General features: G+C 45.8%; 3 protein-coding genes across 3 annotated transcripts; all 3 read right to left on the bottom strand.

The window, feature by feature from the left end:
• Positions 1-46: 46 nt before the first annotated feature.
• Phlpp (PH domain leucine-rich repeat protein phosphatase) lies at positions 47-3,737 on the bottom strand. Its single transcript, XM_020949201.2, has 5 exons — positions 3,347-3,737; positions 3,105-3,258; positions 2,243-3,039; positions 1,568-2,182; positions 47-1,512 (listed from the first exon to the last, which is right to left on the bottom strand). The coding sequence occupies exons 1-5, from the start codon at positions 3,542-3,544 to the stop codon at positions 418-420; spliced, it is 2,859 nt and encodes a 952-aa protein (XP_020804860.2). The 5' UTR covers positions 3,545-3,737; the 3' UTR covers positions 47-417.
• A 904-nt stretch (positions 3,738-4,641) lies between these two features.
• Positions 4,642-9,351, bottom strand: LOC110181435 (uncharacterized). The gene is made up of 3 exons (XM_020949177.2): positions 7,829-9,351; positions 7,307-7,756; positions 4,642-7,245 (listed from the first exon to the last, which is right to left on the bottom strand). Exons 1-3 carry the CDS (start codon positions 8,552-8,554, stop codon positions 5,977-5,979), a joined length of 2,445 nt encoding a protein of 814 aa, XP_020804836.2. The 5' UTR covers positions 8,555-9,351; the 3' UTR covers positions 4,642-5,976.
• Positions 9,352-10,042: 691 nt separating this feature from the next.
• Toll-4 (toll like receptor 4) lies at positions 10,043-12,793 on the bottom strand. Its single transcript, XM_020949187.2, has 2 exons — positions 12,634-12,793; positions 10,043-12,575 (listed from the first exon to the last, which is right to left on the bottom strand). The coding sequence occupies exons 1-2, from the start codon at positions 12,693-12,695 to the stop codon at positions 10,148-10,150; spliced, it is 2,490 nt and encodes an 829-aa protein (XP_020804846.2). The 5' UTR covers positions 12,696-12,793; the 3' UTR covers positions 10,043-10,147.
• Between the last annotated feature and the right edge of the window lie 1,131 nt (positions 12,794-13,924).

The following is a 13,924-nucleotide window of genomic DNA, read 5'->3' as shown; positions in this document are numbered from 1 at the left end:
GCACGAAAAATATTTTAAATTATAATAAATTAAATATTGTAATAAGTGATATTCCCGATTTCATATTTCTTAGTTACATTTTTTACTTTCTTCACAGGCCACCCATAATAGCTTAAACTACTTTTATTAAAGCTTTAATTATACGATATAATAGTTTAAAATAATTAAAACTAATCATAAAATCTGAAATTTTAATTCGGCAATTTATACAAAAATGGTATAAATATCTGTATATATATATATATTTTAAAAGATTACTATTGAACTTAAGATTGCTTTGCCTTCAAAAGGATAAATACATCTAGATTAACTTGTCTGGTGAATCCAAGATGCATTCCTTTCTGGGTTCCGAAATTATTTTCTTATTAATATTATAAAAAATATTTAGCTGACACAAAGGGAAGGGAAATAGAAGAACTACAGTTCTGTGGTAGCCACTCCCCAGTATTTTCGCATACGGCTCTCATGCTCATTGAACTCATCCTCGTCGTGTTCCTCCTCGTCCAAGATGTTCCGATCCCGTTCTTGAGTCACCGCGAAATCGTACTCAAAGTTGTAGGGCATTAGGCGTTGGAGGGATCCGAAATATGCCGAATGGGGTCCTCCGCCTCGCTTGGCGGAGCTTCCGGAGAACTTGCGCGCCTTTGCATCAAACAAATTGTATCCATAGCTGTGTGCCTGTTGGAAGGATAGGGCACTGCCGAAATGTCCAGGGACCGGCTGCTTGATGTGTGGATACGATCCCAGGGGGACAGAGTTCGGTGTGGAGCAGGCCAGAGGCTGTGGCAGTTGCGGGGTGCTGGAGGAGATGAATTTGTTGGTCACGCTGCGCATCAGGTTCGAGGTGAAGTCGTTGCGATCCGTAACTGGAGCAGCCAGGATGGCACTGGGCATGGGTCGCTGCTTGGTAAAGGATTTGGAAATGGTATTCAGCTCCTTATCGAAGAGGAGCTGCGTGTTCTGTTCCAACATGTACTCCCAGCACTTGAACTGCTCCTCAGAGAGAACCGATTCCGTCTCGTCAAGCATCTCTAGTTGCTGCTCCTCCTGAAGGACCCGAGCGTGGGCCAACACGAACTCGTCTCCGCCTCCGTCCGCCTTGTCCTTGGCCAACAAATCTCGATCACTCTGGCCGCTCGGCGATGATCGACCAGCCAGGGGCTCCTGCTCGATGGCTCGGTGCCTGCAGGCATTACTTCGGTCACAGCAGGTGCGTTTGCAGACAGACACAGTAGACGCTGGCACGGGAACCGGTGCAGGCTTCTTACGGACGCTCTGCTTCAGTTCCCGGATAAGGTGGTCCACGTCGGTGCCCAGGTGCCGGAAACGCACCACAATCACACTGAGGTTTTCCATTGCCCCCAGACTCTGGGCGATGTCCACTAGCCGCTTGGCTGCCAGCAAGGCGTTCTCCTCCTTGCGGATCTCTCGGGCAGCCCGATCAATGTCCATTACAGACCATAGTTGGGCATTACCAACTACCAGATACTCGTCCTCATTGCTGAGGGTGAGCTGGAAACAGCAACAGAATAATATTATATATCCATTTATCGTTATAAAAACCCACCTCTAAGACATGTGGATCCCTGAATGCCATTGCGGGACCCTGCTCAGTTTCCGTTTCCGTTAGACGCAACTGGGCTGTTCGGCGCACAAGGTATGAGTCCAGTCGCCCAGTGCAGGCCATGCGTAGAACATAACGCTTGCTCTTCAGAGGTCTGACCTTCGATGGAGCCCGTGTCCTGGTGAGATGGAACACGGCAGCACTTCTCACCCTGCCGCATTGCTGCTGCGCCGCCAGCAGCGTAAACTTGATGTAATCCTTCATTGCCGCTTCCTTGACCAACTGCTCCTGCTTCATTAGATCGGGAATGAGTTGAACCATATCTTGGGCCACACGGCCCTGGCCCTCCATCGCCTCGAACATTCCGTAGAGCGCCTCATCGGATCCGCCATAGTTGGGAGCCCTAAGCTGACAGACCGAAAGCTTCCGGCAATCCCCAGAGCCTGGAGTTTCCGCAAATCCCATACTCCACGGCGCCGACTTGTTCTGACTCCTTTGCACGTTCACCTGTCGGAGAGTGGTCGTGGGCAAAGCAGCTCGGTTGTTGCCAGACACGTCGATCAGGCTCCAGTGCCGTTGGCTCTGCGTCTGACAAACCTTGAATTGTTGCTCGTCCACCTAGAAAGACATGGAATAGTTAGTGTCTCCACATAATGTCTTCCAAAATTAAAGCAATACCTGTAATTGAAGGTTCCCTGATAAATCCAGGTACTTGAGATTTCTTGTGGGAACTAATGCCACCAGATTAACCCGATCCAGGTGATTGTGCGAGAGATCCAGGACCTTCAATTTGCCCAATTTGGCCAATTGTGGCGTGCTCAGGAGAAGGTTGTTGCAGCAGCGGAGCACTTTCAGCTGGCCAAGGGTGGCCACCTCCTCGGGAAGTTGTTGAAGCATATTGCCCGACAGAACCAGGATCTCCAGATCCTGCCAGTTGCGGATGCAGGTTGCGGGCACCAGTCCTATGCGATTGTAGGCCAGTTGAAGGACCCTCAGTTTGGCAGCATTGTGCAATGACTCGAAAATGGTGTCGTTAAGTTGGTTTCCGGACAGGAAGAGATTAATCAGGGCGGCGTGGTTATTCTGCTCGTAGCGTGGCAAAGTGGCCAACTTGTTGCAGGAGACATTCAACGTGTCCAGTCGGGCATGGGTCACGGCAAAGAAGTTATCCGGCAGAGCCTGCAGTTCGTTACTCTGCAGCTGGAGACTCTGTACGCTGCCAAAGGCTTCCGGCAGCAGCTCCATTTGCTTCAAGTCATTGTAGGCCAGATTCAAGGTGGCTAACTGACTGATCCTGTAGTTGCGGAGCAATCCTGTCATGTTGCTCAAACGATTGTGTGAGGCCTCCAAGGAGACGAGGGATGTACAGGCCCCAATCCAGTTGGGCAGCTCACTGAAGTTGTTGTGGGAGATGTCGATGCGATGGAGCTTCAGAGGCACAGGATGCGTGTTTGTAGTCGAGATGTTGTGCAGGTCTGCAATATATAATGTTATTCGAATATTAGGCCTAAGGTGTAGGTGTATATAAGACAGCTCATACAATTTCGATCAGCTACCAGAGCCTGAAGATTGGTTGCATTGATTATTAGCTCCATCAGCTTGTTGCGGCTACACTTAAGCATCTCCAGTTGAGCCAGCGAGCTGAGGTCCAAGACCTCCATTTCGTTTTCGCATACCTCCAGCTGGGTCAAGTACTGCGGGCGAAAAGAGAAAACACCGAATGGAGGAAGTCGCAGCAACCGGATGCTGTGGGCTCCGAGTATCGGAGTGAATCCAACTTACATTGTAGTTGCCAATCAAAATACTCCCCCCCAGCTGGCTGCCCTTCAAGCTGAGCTTCTGGGGGGATGTCTGGCCACCATTGGTAGCCTCCTCCGGCAGCGGCTCGACGGGCAGTGGATTGGAGCCACAGTGACTGGCACTGAGCTTCAGCTTCGATTTGTATGGATCCGTCATTTTCCTTGCGGTGGCTTTGAGCATTGTTTTCGGAAGTCTCTCTGGTTTCTTCGTATTTCTTAGCTCTTGTCGAGGCTACAGCGGCGTTGCACAGCACTTGGCTATGCATCAACGAGCACCCAACCACTGATGTATCGCCCCGAAGTTTATATATGTTTTCATTGTGGAATATATACACTGCACTTTCAGTTGGAGTTTAGATTATATTTACTGAGAGTTTTCACTGTATATTCCTTCAAAGAAATGTTGTATAGTATTTGAAGATAGTTTCCCCAGGGAGTACCCTATATATCCGATGTGGCAACAAACACCTGTCCCCGGATTTGGTAATATATCTACTTGTCCCTCTTTAGGGATCCACACTGGCGCTGCGATGCGACCGCTCAACTGAAGACGAACACGATAACTACGGTGGCTATGGCTCTGGGTCGTTACAGCAAGACGGACACGCTTGAGAGCCGGCCCGACGGTCTTTCTGTTGCTCTTCGTGTTGCCCAAATCCGAGTTGCGTTTAAGACGTGGAAGTACAGTGGTGCCCAACGGAAGGAACAAATGTTTTTATTTTTTTCAAATTAATTAATGAGTATTCAAATCCATTAAACGCATGGTATAGGTTTCTTGAGTAGGTCAAGACACTGCAGAAAGCAACAGAGGGAATAGTAGACAAGTGATCATCAAAGAAAGTATCAGTAAAGTGAGCAACTAAGAAATGATCACTAATAACAATAAGACTAAAATGTTCTTGTGACTGCTTTCACCCAGTGATCCCTATTAATCCAACACCAGTAAACCTATAGAAATGCACATCTCCTAAGCATCGGCACTTATATTTTGCTTTTGTAACTTGAACAAGCATTCCGTTCTCTACAATCTATAGGTTTTTTCTAAATATATCAATCACTTATATCGTTCGTTCCTTAAACAGTTCACTGTACTGCAAAACTCTCGTAAAACACACAGTAAACTGGGCATTCATTGAGGGTGCCATGGCAATCCACTTAAAGAGCACTACTATCGGTTGCAGCAACGGATCTGTTTCATTTCAGTGCCCCATCGTGGCGGCTGTAGGTGGCGACTTACCAAAAATGCTGCAAGAGCTAAGAGACAAGAAGTGAAGTCAGTTTGTTTTTGTAGCTTTGTGTTGTTACACGAATTTTAGAAACAATTTGTTTTTGTTTTATTATTTCAATGAAATATAATAATAATTGTTTTGTTATGCCTACGCATTTAGCAGCGAAACTCAGAAAAGTGTGTTAATTTCATGTAAATCTTCTGCTTTTTGTGTCCTAATTTCCTTGCGCAGTTCCTCTGCTGACTTTACAAAAATTTTAACAACATCATCTGTACATAAGAAACTAAAGAGCGGGCAGGAAATCATACATATTTTGTGGTCAGCCGTGGGCGACTCTTTTAGGGGGGTTATCTCTTCTATAACTTGGCCAGTTCATACATATACAGGGGTCAAGTTCTGAGTACATAAAATAATAATTAGACAGCGTGCTTAGCATTAATGTACGCCCTATCCACGTGGGAGTGTATCATATACGATTGTTTGCATTAAAATAATATTTATATATATATATATATATATTTAAATGTATATATGTATGTATGTAGGTATTCATATAAAGTACAAAAAAAAACATTGCTAAAATACATGTGTAAACAAAGGAGCAGCAAATAAATAGATGGCGGAGATAACTAGAGTGGGTGAGAAATAAGAAAGTCTGTTTTCTGGAATAAGAATAAGTCTGTTAACTAAGCACAATGTGCTGCTACGCCCATTTGTTTATACACATAATCAATTTTTTATATTTTTCGCTAAGTATTCCGTATGCTACATGTTTCCGTTTCCGGTTCCGTTTTTCGATTTCCTAGGCTGTTACTTCATCTCATCTCCTTCGTTACGTGTCGTGGCTTACGTAATGAATGGTTCTTTAGCTTAATTCGATCGCGGTTATTATTGTAACACTCTGCCCACGAGAGTAGTGTGTAATTACTGAACTGATTCTGCGACGAAACGCGGATTAGGATTAGGATTACGAATTTGTTTCCTTATTGCTCATTTACATACAACTTAACATTATAAATATTTAGAGTGTGGCATATGACTAAAATTCGTTATCGACTATGTGTGTGTGTGTGTGTGAGTGTGTCTTAGGGCGCGAGCCCGCCTAAATCATTCTTATTTACGGATAAGGGTTGTCAAGACTCAGGCAGACGCTTGCCTGTCTGCCTGCCTCGATCTCTGAAGAAGAATCGAATTAACGCAAATGTCGAGAGGCATGCTTATGGAACTAAGAGACGTGGCAAAGGCGGGAAATTTGATTTCCGCACACTACACAATCTTAATAAATGGTAATTCGTAATAAGTAGGTAAGGATTATGCATAATCATTAATATTATAGCAGTAATTATATGTCCATATACGTCCGCGAATGTACGGGCCCTCCGTATTATTTCCCCGTACTGGCCACAGTGCCCGCCGCCGTTGTCGTCGTCGCACTGATTTGCATGCCGCCCAAATCCTTGTGGTGGTCACCCGTGGAATTCGTATCCATGCTCGTCTCCGAGTAGTCCAGCTTGTAGCTGGCACTCCGCGTCACATCCTCAATGGACGCCTCCTGGCAGTCCCGACCACTGTGCGTCTGCGATCCACAGTTGTAGCAGGAGATCACCTTCTGGCCATTGTTTCCACCACCACCTGCTCCCGTTATGGGACAAACGGTCAACGCACTATACGGCGTCGTACTGGGAACCTGTTGCGGCTGCTGCTGGGGCGCTGGAACTGTCTGCACCGTAACCGCGTTCGTGCTCACCACAGCCGCCGTGCTCTGCAGCTGGGGCGGTGTCACCGCGGTGGGTGTGCCGCCCGGCTGTACCGGCAGGAAGTGGAAGGCCGGGTAGATGAGTTCACCGTTGTGCGGCGGCCCCATTGGATAGCGGAAACCACCGCGCACTGTCTGCGGTGCGCCATGCGCCTGGAAAATTGTCTGCTGCGGCGGCGGTGGTCCACGCTGGTGATATGGATAGCTGGCATTGTAGGCTGCGGGCGGTGGCGGTTGAGGCTGCAAAAGGACTGTTGTTGTGGGCGTGCTCACCGGCGACGGACTGATAAGTAACGCCTGCTGCTGCTGTTGTTGCTGCAAGCTGCCGCTGCTGATGGTTTGCGCATCGCTGACAACGCTGGGCGTGCCTGTTGTGTAGATTTGCTGGTAGTTCTTATCCATACCATTTCGTCCGTTTAGCCGCTGCTGCAGGTTCATTTGCTGCTGTTGCTGCTTGTAGCTGAGGTGATGCTGCTTCTGCTGGTAGCTGCCCAGGTTACTGGGAACTACCGTGGTGATCATGCCCATTCCCGTATCCACCGTACTGTGCAGCGGCAGTGATAATTGCGCAGTTGGCGTCGGCGTTTCCGAAGGTGACAGGTCTCCGCAGGATCCATTCGAACTCCCAGACTCACTGCCCGTGGTGGCCGTACTTTTCGCAGAGTTGATACCCATCATCGATCCGCTTCCGTCGTCGTTTATATTCATACTCTGCATCATTACGTTCATGTTGTAGTTGGTGTTCTGAAAGTGCGGCTGCTGCTGTTGCTGCTGTTGGTGATGGGGTATGAAGGTGTTTGCCTTTACCCGATGGTGTCCTGGCCGCGGGAAACCGTTGCGTATGAGACTGTGCAGGCTGGTGCCACTGGAATTGCTGCTGACACCTTCGCTGATATTCTGAAAGAATGAATAATGTATTTAAATTTATTATAAAATACTTAACTATATAAATAATTACATCGTGTTGCTGATCGCCGCCCACGGAGGAGGGCGGCGGCGTTGTCTCCACCGAAGGACGTCGAGCATTCTTCTGACCCACCAATCGTTGCGACATACTCCTCATCTGCTGCTGATGTGGTTGCTGTTGCTGCTGCTGTTGCGCCTGCAAGGGAACATTGATGAGGGAGCGGTCCCGCTGGGGACTTGTTGTGCGGCTGCTTGACGGTGAGGACTGCTGGCTCAGCATAGGCGAGCTGGCTGGTGGCACTTGATGGTCCACGCTCTGCGACTGCTGCTGCGGAGTGGGCACTTGGTGGGGCGGTGGTGGAGGGTAGTGACGCATCGTCCACCCCGTGTTCTGGTGGCCGACAATGGCACTGGTGTCCGCTGGAATGGTGATGTTCGATTGCATCAGGTGCGGCATGCCCTCCACACTGATCTGGTGCGTGCCGTCAGAGCTGGGCAGGAGCTGTATATCAGGAGACAGTTGTGTTTATCTGTCTTCTATGATTTGACCATTTATGTGTGTGTCTGTACTTACCTTGGAAAAGTGCTGGGGAAATATCATGGGTATATTACCCTGCAGCACCTGCACCATCTGCGGGTGCTGCGGATGCGGTGGCGGCTGTTGCGCCTGCATCTGGTGGATCACATGCTGTTGCTGCTGCTGCTGCTGAAGAATCATATCGTGGGGGGATGGCGGTAGCGGGTGCGACGGCACTGGTGGCGTCTGCGACTGCTGTGCCTCCATTTGCGCCTGTGGCAAAAACCTCTCCATCACCAGCTTGTTCTCTTTTATCTTGGCCAGTATGGCAAAGATCTTCTTCTGCTCGTCCATGGAGAAAACGGGGTGGATGGCCGCCATGGTATAGACCAGCAGCAGCTCGAGCAGCGTGTCCTGGTCATTGATGCAGCTGAAGTCGCACTCGCCCCAGCACTCCAGAGTACGGAAGATCTCGCTCACGCAATTGCGGTTACAGGCACGGATTAGGGCCAGGTAAAGAGCCATCTTGCGCCGGATCTTGCGGTCGGTGGGGTCGCCTTTCTGACAGGTGAGCATATCCGCCGCTAGCTCATGCGGATTGTTCGCCCGCAGCTCCATCCCGCGCAGCGTTTCCGAGTCGCACCTGCCCTGCTCCTCCAGCAGCGTCCCCAGGAAGCGCAGCTCGAACGGCAGGCAGGCGGTAAGCAGAGCGTACATCGTTTCGATGCGATTGTAGCTCTCGAGTTTCTCAAACCACAGCAGGACGTCCTGTTTGCAAATCATTTCCAGTTTTCCAGTGTTTCAGCTTGCGATCCCAGGTCCGTGTGTGATCCTGCATCTACTTCGCGCCTCGCTGTGGATCGCCGTTTTCCCTGCTCTGTAAGCCCGAGAGTGCGTGTTTCCGTGTGTAGCTGTGCAAGTGTGTGTGTGTGTGTGCTCTAGTTACGTGTGGTGGGTGCAAAGGCACAACAACAACCACAACAACGGCGGCGGAATATCGTTAGGTGGCAGCAGCTGCTGCTGCACCACAGCCGCAGTCAACGAGCGCTGGCTGGGATCCGCGCCTGGACACGGGCCAGCTTCCCGGGCACTGCTAATTGGCTTTTCACTGCCCGTCCCTTCGAATTGCTCGCTTTTTCGCCCCGTTTCTGCCGTTACTACTGCTCACAAAGGCTGCCAACAACTACAACTAGTCGCGTATATTTTGCGCGTTAGCGGTAGGAGACGAAGGCGACGGCGACGTTTGTATCGGCGCGGGCGGCGGAGGACGGGGGGCTGCACCACATTGGCCAGGCACTCGCTACTTTGCTACTTTAGACTCGCTGTTGGGCCGCTGTTATTTGGGAGACTCGCCGCTGCCAAAACTTTTGCAATTTCCACGATAATTGTCGCACCGCGCGCACTCTTCGAGGATAGTTTATGCAACGCGTAAGCTCGGGGCCTCGCGATATCGGTCACTTAATGGGGCACTTTAATTATTTACTTTGCATTGTATGCACTTCTTGTCAAATTTTCTATTTCTGCTAGTGCTGAGAGGTGCGAAAACATCGATGGAAAACATCGATGCATCGATATCTTTCGAATTTCTTAAACATCGATGATTTTTTGACCATCGATGTTTCTGTGCCGTCACTATCAGAGGAACAGCAAAGAAAACATATGTAAAAGGGCAGATTAATTTTGAATTATATTATATATAATACAAAAAATTTAAAATTTTAAACAGACCGCAGGAGGCCCCTTTACCCGGACATAGTTAATAAACTAATATTTTTCAATAAATATCACAATTTTGTAAATAATGCTTAAGACCTTTAAGGAAATAATCTCAGTTATCAGTTTTCTAAGTTAGTTTTACGAGGCCAAGTTAATAAAAATTTTGTTTTTTTATTTTTAATACAACCCTAGGGCTGATTTTCAATAATTTTAAAAATATTATTCAAATTTTAAAAGTGAGTGATTCGTTAAACTATTTGTCAGAACATCGATTCTTTTCGCTCTATCGAGACTTTTAAGTCTGGTAGCGCCAGCCTAAAAGTCTGGCAACACTGATGACTGGAGTATGATGTAGCCCTGGCAGTTATGGTGGTCCTTCGTTGAGTCAGGGCTGCAAGTATAAGTTTCTTATTCATGACCTTCTTTCATGTGTTGTTTGGCGCAAATTTATTTAAAATAAATGAAAATTCAAAAAGCTTCAAGAAAATCAAAAATAATATATCAAAAATGTATAGTAAAAAGATTTGGCTTGCATACACATTCAAAAAAGGAAACTTTGTAATCGGCAATATTTTTTAAAATTTTTCTCAATTCTTAAAAAAAAATATATTAAAATTCAGAACTTGTAAGAAAGCCCTAACTTATTTTCCAAAAATATAGCTAAGTATGTGGCATCGAGTAAATAAGCTTATTCCAAAAGTTCGGGTTATTCCTCTCCAGATAAGTGTTAAGTACCATGTAGGTCCTTAACTCGCTGTCCAGGTCATCAAAGTTTTTCACGTCTGGATAAAGGACGACAATGAGTCGCTTGCAACGATCCTTTGAGGTGGCATGCAGGGCCAGGCGGAACTCAAGACGGCCCCAGGTGGACTTGAGGAAGTTATCTGTCATCAGAATGATGATGCGTCGGGAGTCCTTGACCGACTGGCTGATGCAATCGGGTATGGAGGAGCCCACCAGCCAATCGCGCAGGTAGAAGCACAGCCGGAACTTGTGCTTGCCCTGCTCCAGTCGCTCCACAAACTCCTCTATAAGCTCCTCGTCCTTGTGACAAAAGGCTAGAAATGCATCGTATCTCTTGTCCTGGTCCAGATCTCGTCGCGCTGCCAGGCTGAGGCATATTTCGTGCTCGTAAAACCATATCAGGATGGGCTGCCTAAAGCAAATGAAAACGTTGATCGACGAGGCCACGACCAGCATTGAGGCGGCGAGGGCGGCGTAGTAAATGAAGGCGGAGGGACATATGTCGCTCTCCTCGGTCTCAATTAGGGGTAACCCGGTGTCAGAACAGACAACTAAGGATGTGTCCCCAATATACTTGGCTTGCCGCTTAACAAACTCCAAAAAATCCAAATTCTCACAGTCGCAAGTCCAGGGATTGCCAGAGAGCAAGAGCTCCAGATGCGAGGAGTTCATCCTTTTATCGAAGAACTCCCTAGTGCTATCGTTTAGTACTGAAATTCCATTCTTTCGAATATCCAGATACACTAGGTCTGTCGGCAGTTTATCGATAATGGTCAGCCGATTGTGGGCCACATGGAGACGTGTCACTCTGGAAAAACCAGGCAGGGAGATCGAAGGTAGTTCCTCGAGGAAATTTTCATCAAAATAGAGTGTTATTTGGCCAATTGTTGGTATAGGTAACGGAGGTATGTCCAGCAGACCCTTGGACGTGCAGTCGATAATGATGGAAAGATCCTTGGAGCTCTGGTCCAGGCAGCAAATGCAGGCATCAGGACATCCTCCACTGGAAATGACACCACTGCGGTTCAGGGTCTTGGCGTATTCTTCCGGTTCCCTCTCTCGGAGAAGTGATAGGAAGGATTTCGTACTGCAATCGCTTTTCCAGGGATTTCCAGATAGCTTAATCTCTGTTATTCCCTCGCGAAACCTCATAAAGCCCACAACGTCATCATCGAGAGTATTCAGGGAATTGTTTCGCACATCCAGGTATGTGAGATTCTCGGGGAGCAAGTGATGTGGGAATTCAGTTAGACGATTATTCTGGATATGCAGCTCCTGGATCGTAGCATGTCCCGGCATAACCAGGAATGGAGGTTCGCTAAGTTTTGATATTTCATTCCCATCGAGATTTAGTGTCGTGTTGTACTGAAGCGATTTTGGCAGGATAGGATAGAACTCAAGGTACATTTTCATGCAATTAATTATGAATTGTCCCGATTCAGGGTCGACACAACACTCACATCTATACGGACACGAAGCGTTAAGGTGGTACATAATAATTTCATCGTATTCAGCTGAAAAGATCCACATCAACCTATGAAAATCTTCCATTATCTTGAGGTTTACATAAATTTCACCACTGCCCATGGAAGTTAGTATCGCATCTTCATCTGCTTCATAGTACAATTTTTTAGGATTCAAATTAAAAAAAAATTTTAAAAAAGCTGCTGACCCTGCCGTTGTTTTATCCATCATTTCCAATACATGCGAGAAGCTATCCTTTAAAATGCGTACAGATTTCCTCATTCTCCAACTAAATTCTAAAAGATGTAGTTCGTTGCAGTAGAAAATCCATTTGTTGCCAAACTGTTTGAAATGGGTTAGGTTTGTAACGTACTCAAGGACCTCTGGATCTAAATAGCTTATCTGATTATAACTTATATCCAGATCGTCAAGATTAGTGGGCAGTTGACTAATACTAAGACTAGTTAGTTCGTTTTGTGACACATTCAGCTTTTTTACGTTATTATAGCCTGCCAAGGTCTTATTGGGTAAATTGGTTATATAGTTTCCTTGAAGGAGCAGTGATGTTATTCCCGCTATAGGAACTGGCAAGGTCGGAACTAGGAATAGATATCGCTGTGAGCAATTGATTTCGAACTCACGATTGTTCCGATTATATTGACACTTGCATTTAGGAGGACAGGGTATACCATTTGTACCCATGCGAAATACACATAATACATCACCTGTGCGACATATAAAGGCGGTTTGGTTTTTGAAAGGTATGTACTTATCGACTTCAATGGTCGTAAGCTTGGAGAATGAGCCAAAGACTTGCATATCCACTTCATCCTCAATCTTTATTATTATATCTTTTAGAGTTTGTCGAAGTACATTTGACCTGAAAGAAATCCCTGTTATGTTGGCCATAACCTAGTGCTATTTGTAATCATACTCACTCTAGAAACGATAGATCTTTCAAGACGACATGGTCTAAAATTAACATTTCCAAGTTCAGCATATTATGAAACGTTTTTGCATTTAGATATTCCACTTTTAATCCAGCAAATGTCAGACTTGTTAGTTCAATTTTTCTGTCAAACGTGGCTTCTCCTATTTCAAAAGTCAATTGCCGTGTTGGAATTGAAGAAACAATTGCAATTCGTTTTAGGTTATCCTCACTCTGCCGTATGTAATTATTTGCTACAGCTGAGTTAACTACATTGTCAGATAAATAGCGTAAAGTCAACGTTTTGGGTCCATTTGCATAGGTAATGTCACGCTCTTCTACTTTCAAAGAAGGAGATTCCACATTGTAGCCTGTGATATCCTTAATACCAAGTGATCGTAGATAAAATTTGCTAGTACGAAATCTGACATCATTAGCACTAGGGATACCGGACACAGATACTCTCACTAGTTTGATATCCGTTTCGTTTGAGAGTTTATAAATATTCCACTCGCCGCGAAAAAACGGATTGGTCCAAGTAAATTTCAAAACTAGAAAAACCTCCATTATTTGATAATCATCAGTGGTTAAAATATTATTTGAAACCGAACACGTCCTGTTTCTACATGTTCCACAGTACATTTCACAGTAATCCTCCCTGATCCTAATGCAATTTATATATGAGTATTTGAAGAGAAAAAGGAAACCGATTAATATTAATTTTGCCGACATAACCAGATCCATTCTCGGTGAAACTTAGATGTGTACTGTAAATTAGCCGGAAAATAAAATTCGTTGGAGTGTAGAGTTAAGTAAGCTGCTGTGGGCGCAGCTATAGAAATAAATTACTTCCGATATGGTTCCAAAGGGATTCATAAAATTATACAGCTAATCAGTAAAAAGAGCCACATCATTTATATGTTCATATTGAATTGTATTTTTACTTTAGGAAAACCTAAAGCTTTGGAACTAAGTAACAGAACAATCAGACGCAAATAAACCTGAAGTAAAATCAACTATAGAGACTGTGACGTAGTCATTGCTATGCATCATGATGTGAGAGCCATAGTTTTATGTTAATTTTTTATATGTTTATAGATGATATGTAGTTTAAATAATATAGAAATAAAAAATATAGATCTAGTAAAATTAGCTACTGATTATAATCATGTTTAGTTTCCCTGAGACCACCTTTATTTTCCACTTCCATTTCGAAAAGACTTTTCTTCAGCTCGAAGCCTGCTCAGAATTTTTCTTGCATTCAGGCCAATTCTCCTTGCCCGAAATCACTTCGGGGCCCC

The sequence above is a fragment of the Drosophila serrata genome, unplaced genomic scaffold (genome assembly GCF_035046125.1).
Source record: "Drosophila serrata isolate PLE 108 unplaced genomic scaffold, ASM3504612v1 contig_302, whole genome shotgun sequence".
In the NCBI taxonomy this organism is placed as follows: Eukaryota; Metazoa; Arthropoda; class Insecta; order Diptera; family Drosophilidae; genus Drosophila; species Drosophila serrata.
Note: the sequence above shows the minus strand (reverse complement) of the source record. Positions and strands in the feature narration are given on the sequence as shown.

What these genes read in the sequence shown, in the direction of transcription:
- Phlpp (XM_020949201.2), bottom strand. Translation starts at nt 3,544, where the DNA reads ATGCTCAAAGCCACCGCAAGGAAAATGACGGATCCATACAAATCGAAG. An exon ending in TCTGGTAGCTGATCGAAATT is followed by an intron (nt 3,040 to 3,104) that starts GTATGAGCTGTC and finishes TATATATTGCAG; the next exon opens with ACCTGCACAACATCTCGACT. An exon ending in GGGATCCACATGTCTTAGAG is followed by an intron (nt 1,513 to 1,567) that starts GTGGGTTTTTAT and finishes TGCTGTTTCCAG; the next exon opens with CTCACCCTCAGCAATGAGGA.
- LOC110181435 (XM_020949177.2), bottom strand. Translation starts at nt 8,554, where the DNA reads ATGATTTGCAAACAGGACGTCCTGCTGTGGTTTGAGAAACTCGAGAGC. An exon ending in TTCCCCAGCACTTTTCCAAG is followed by an intron (nt 7,757 to 7,828) that starts GTAAGTACAGAC and finishes CCTGATATACAG; the next exon opens with CTCCTGCCCAGCTCTGACGG. An exon ending in GCGGCGATCAGCAACACGAT is followed by an intron (nt 7,246 to 7,306) that starts GTAATTATTTAT and finishes TCATTCTTTCAG; the next exon opens with AATATCAGCGAAGGTGTCAG.
- Toll-4 (XM_020949187.2), bottom strand. Translation starts at nt 12,695, where the DNA reads ATGCTGAACTTGGAAATGTTAATTTTAGACCATGTCGTCTTGAAAGAT. An exon ending in AAAGATCTATCGTTTCTAGA is followed by an intron (nt 12,576 to 12,633) that starts GTGAGTATGATT and finishes GATTTCTTTCAG; the next exon opens with GTCAAATGTACTTCGACAAA.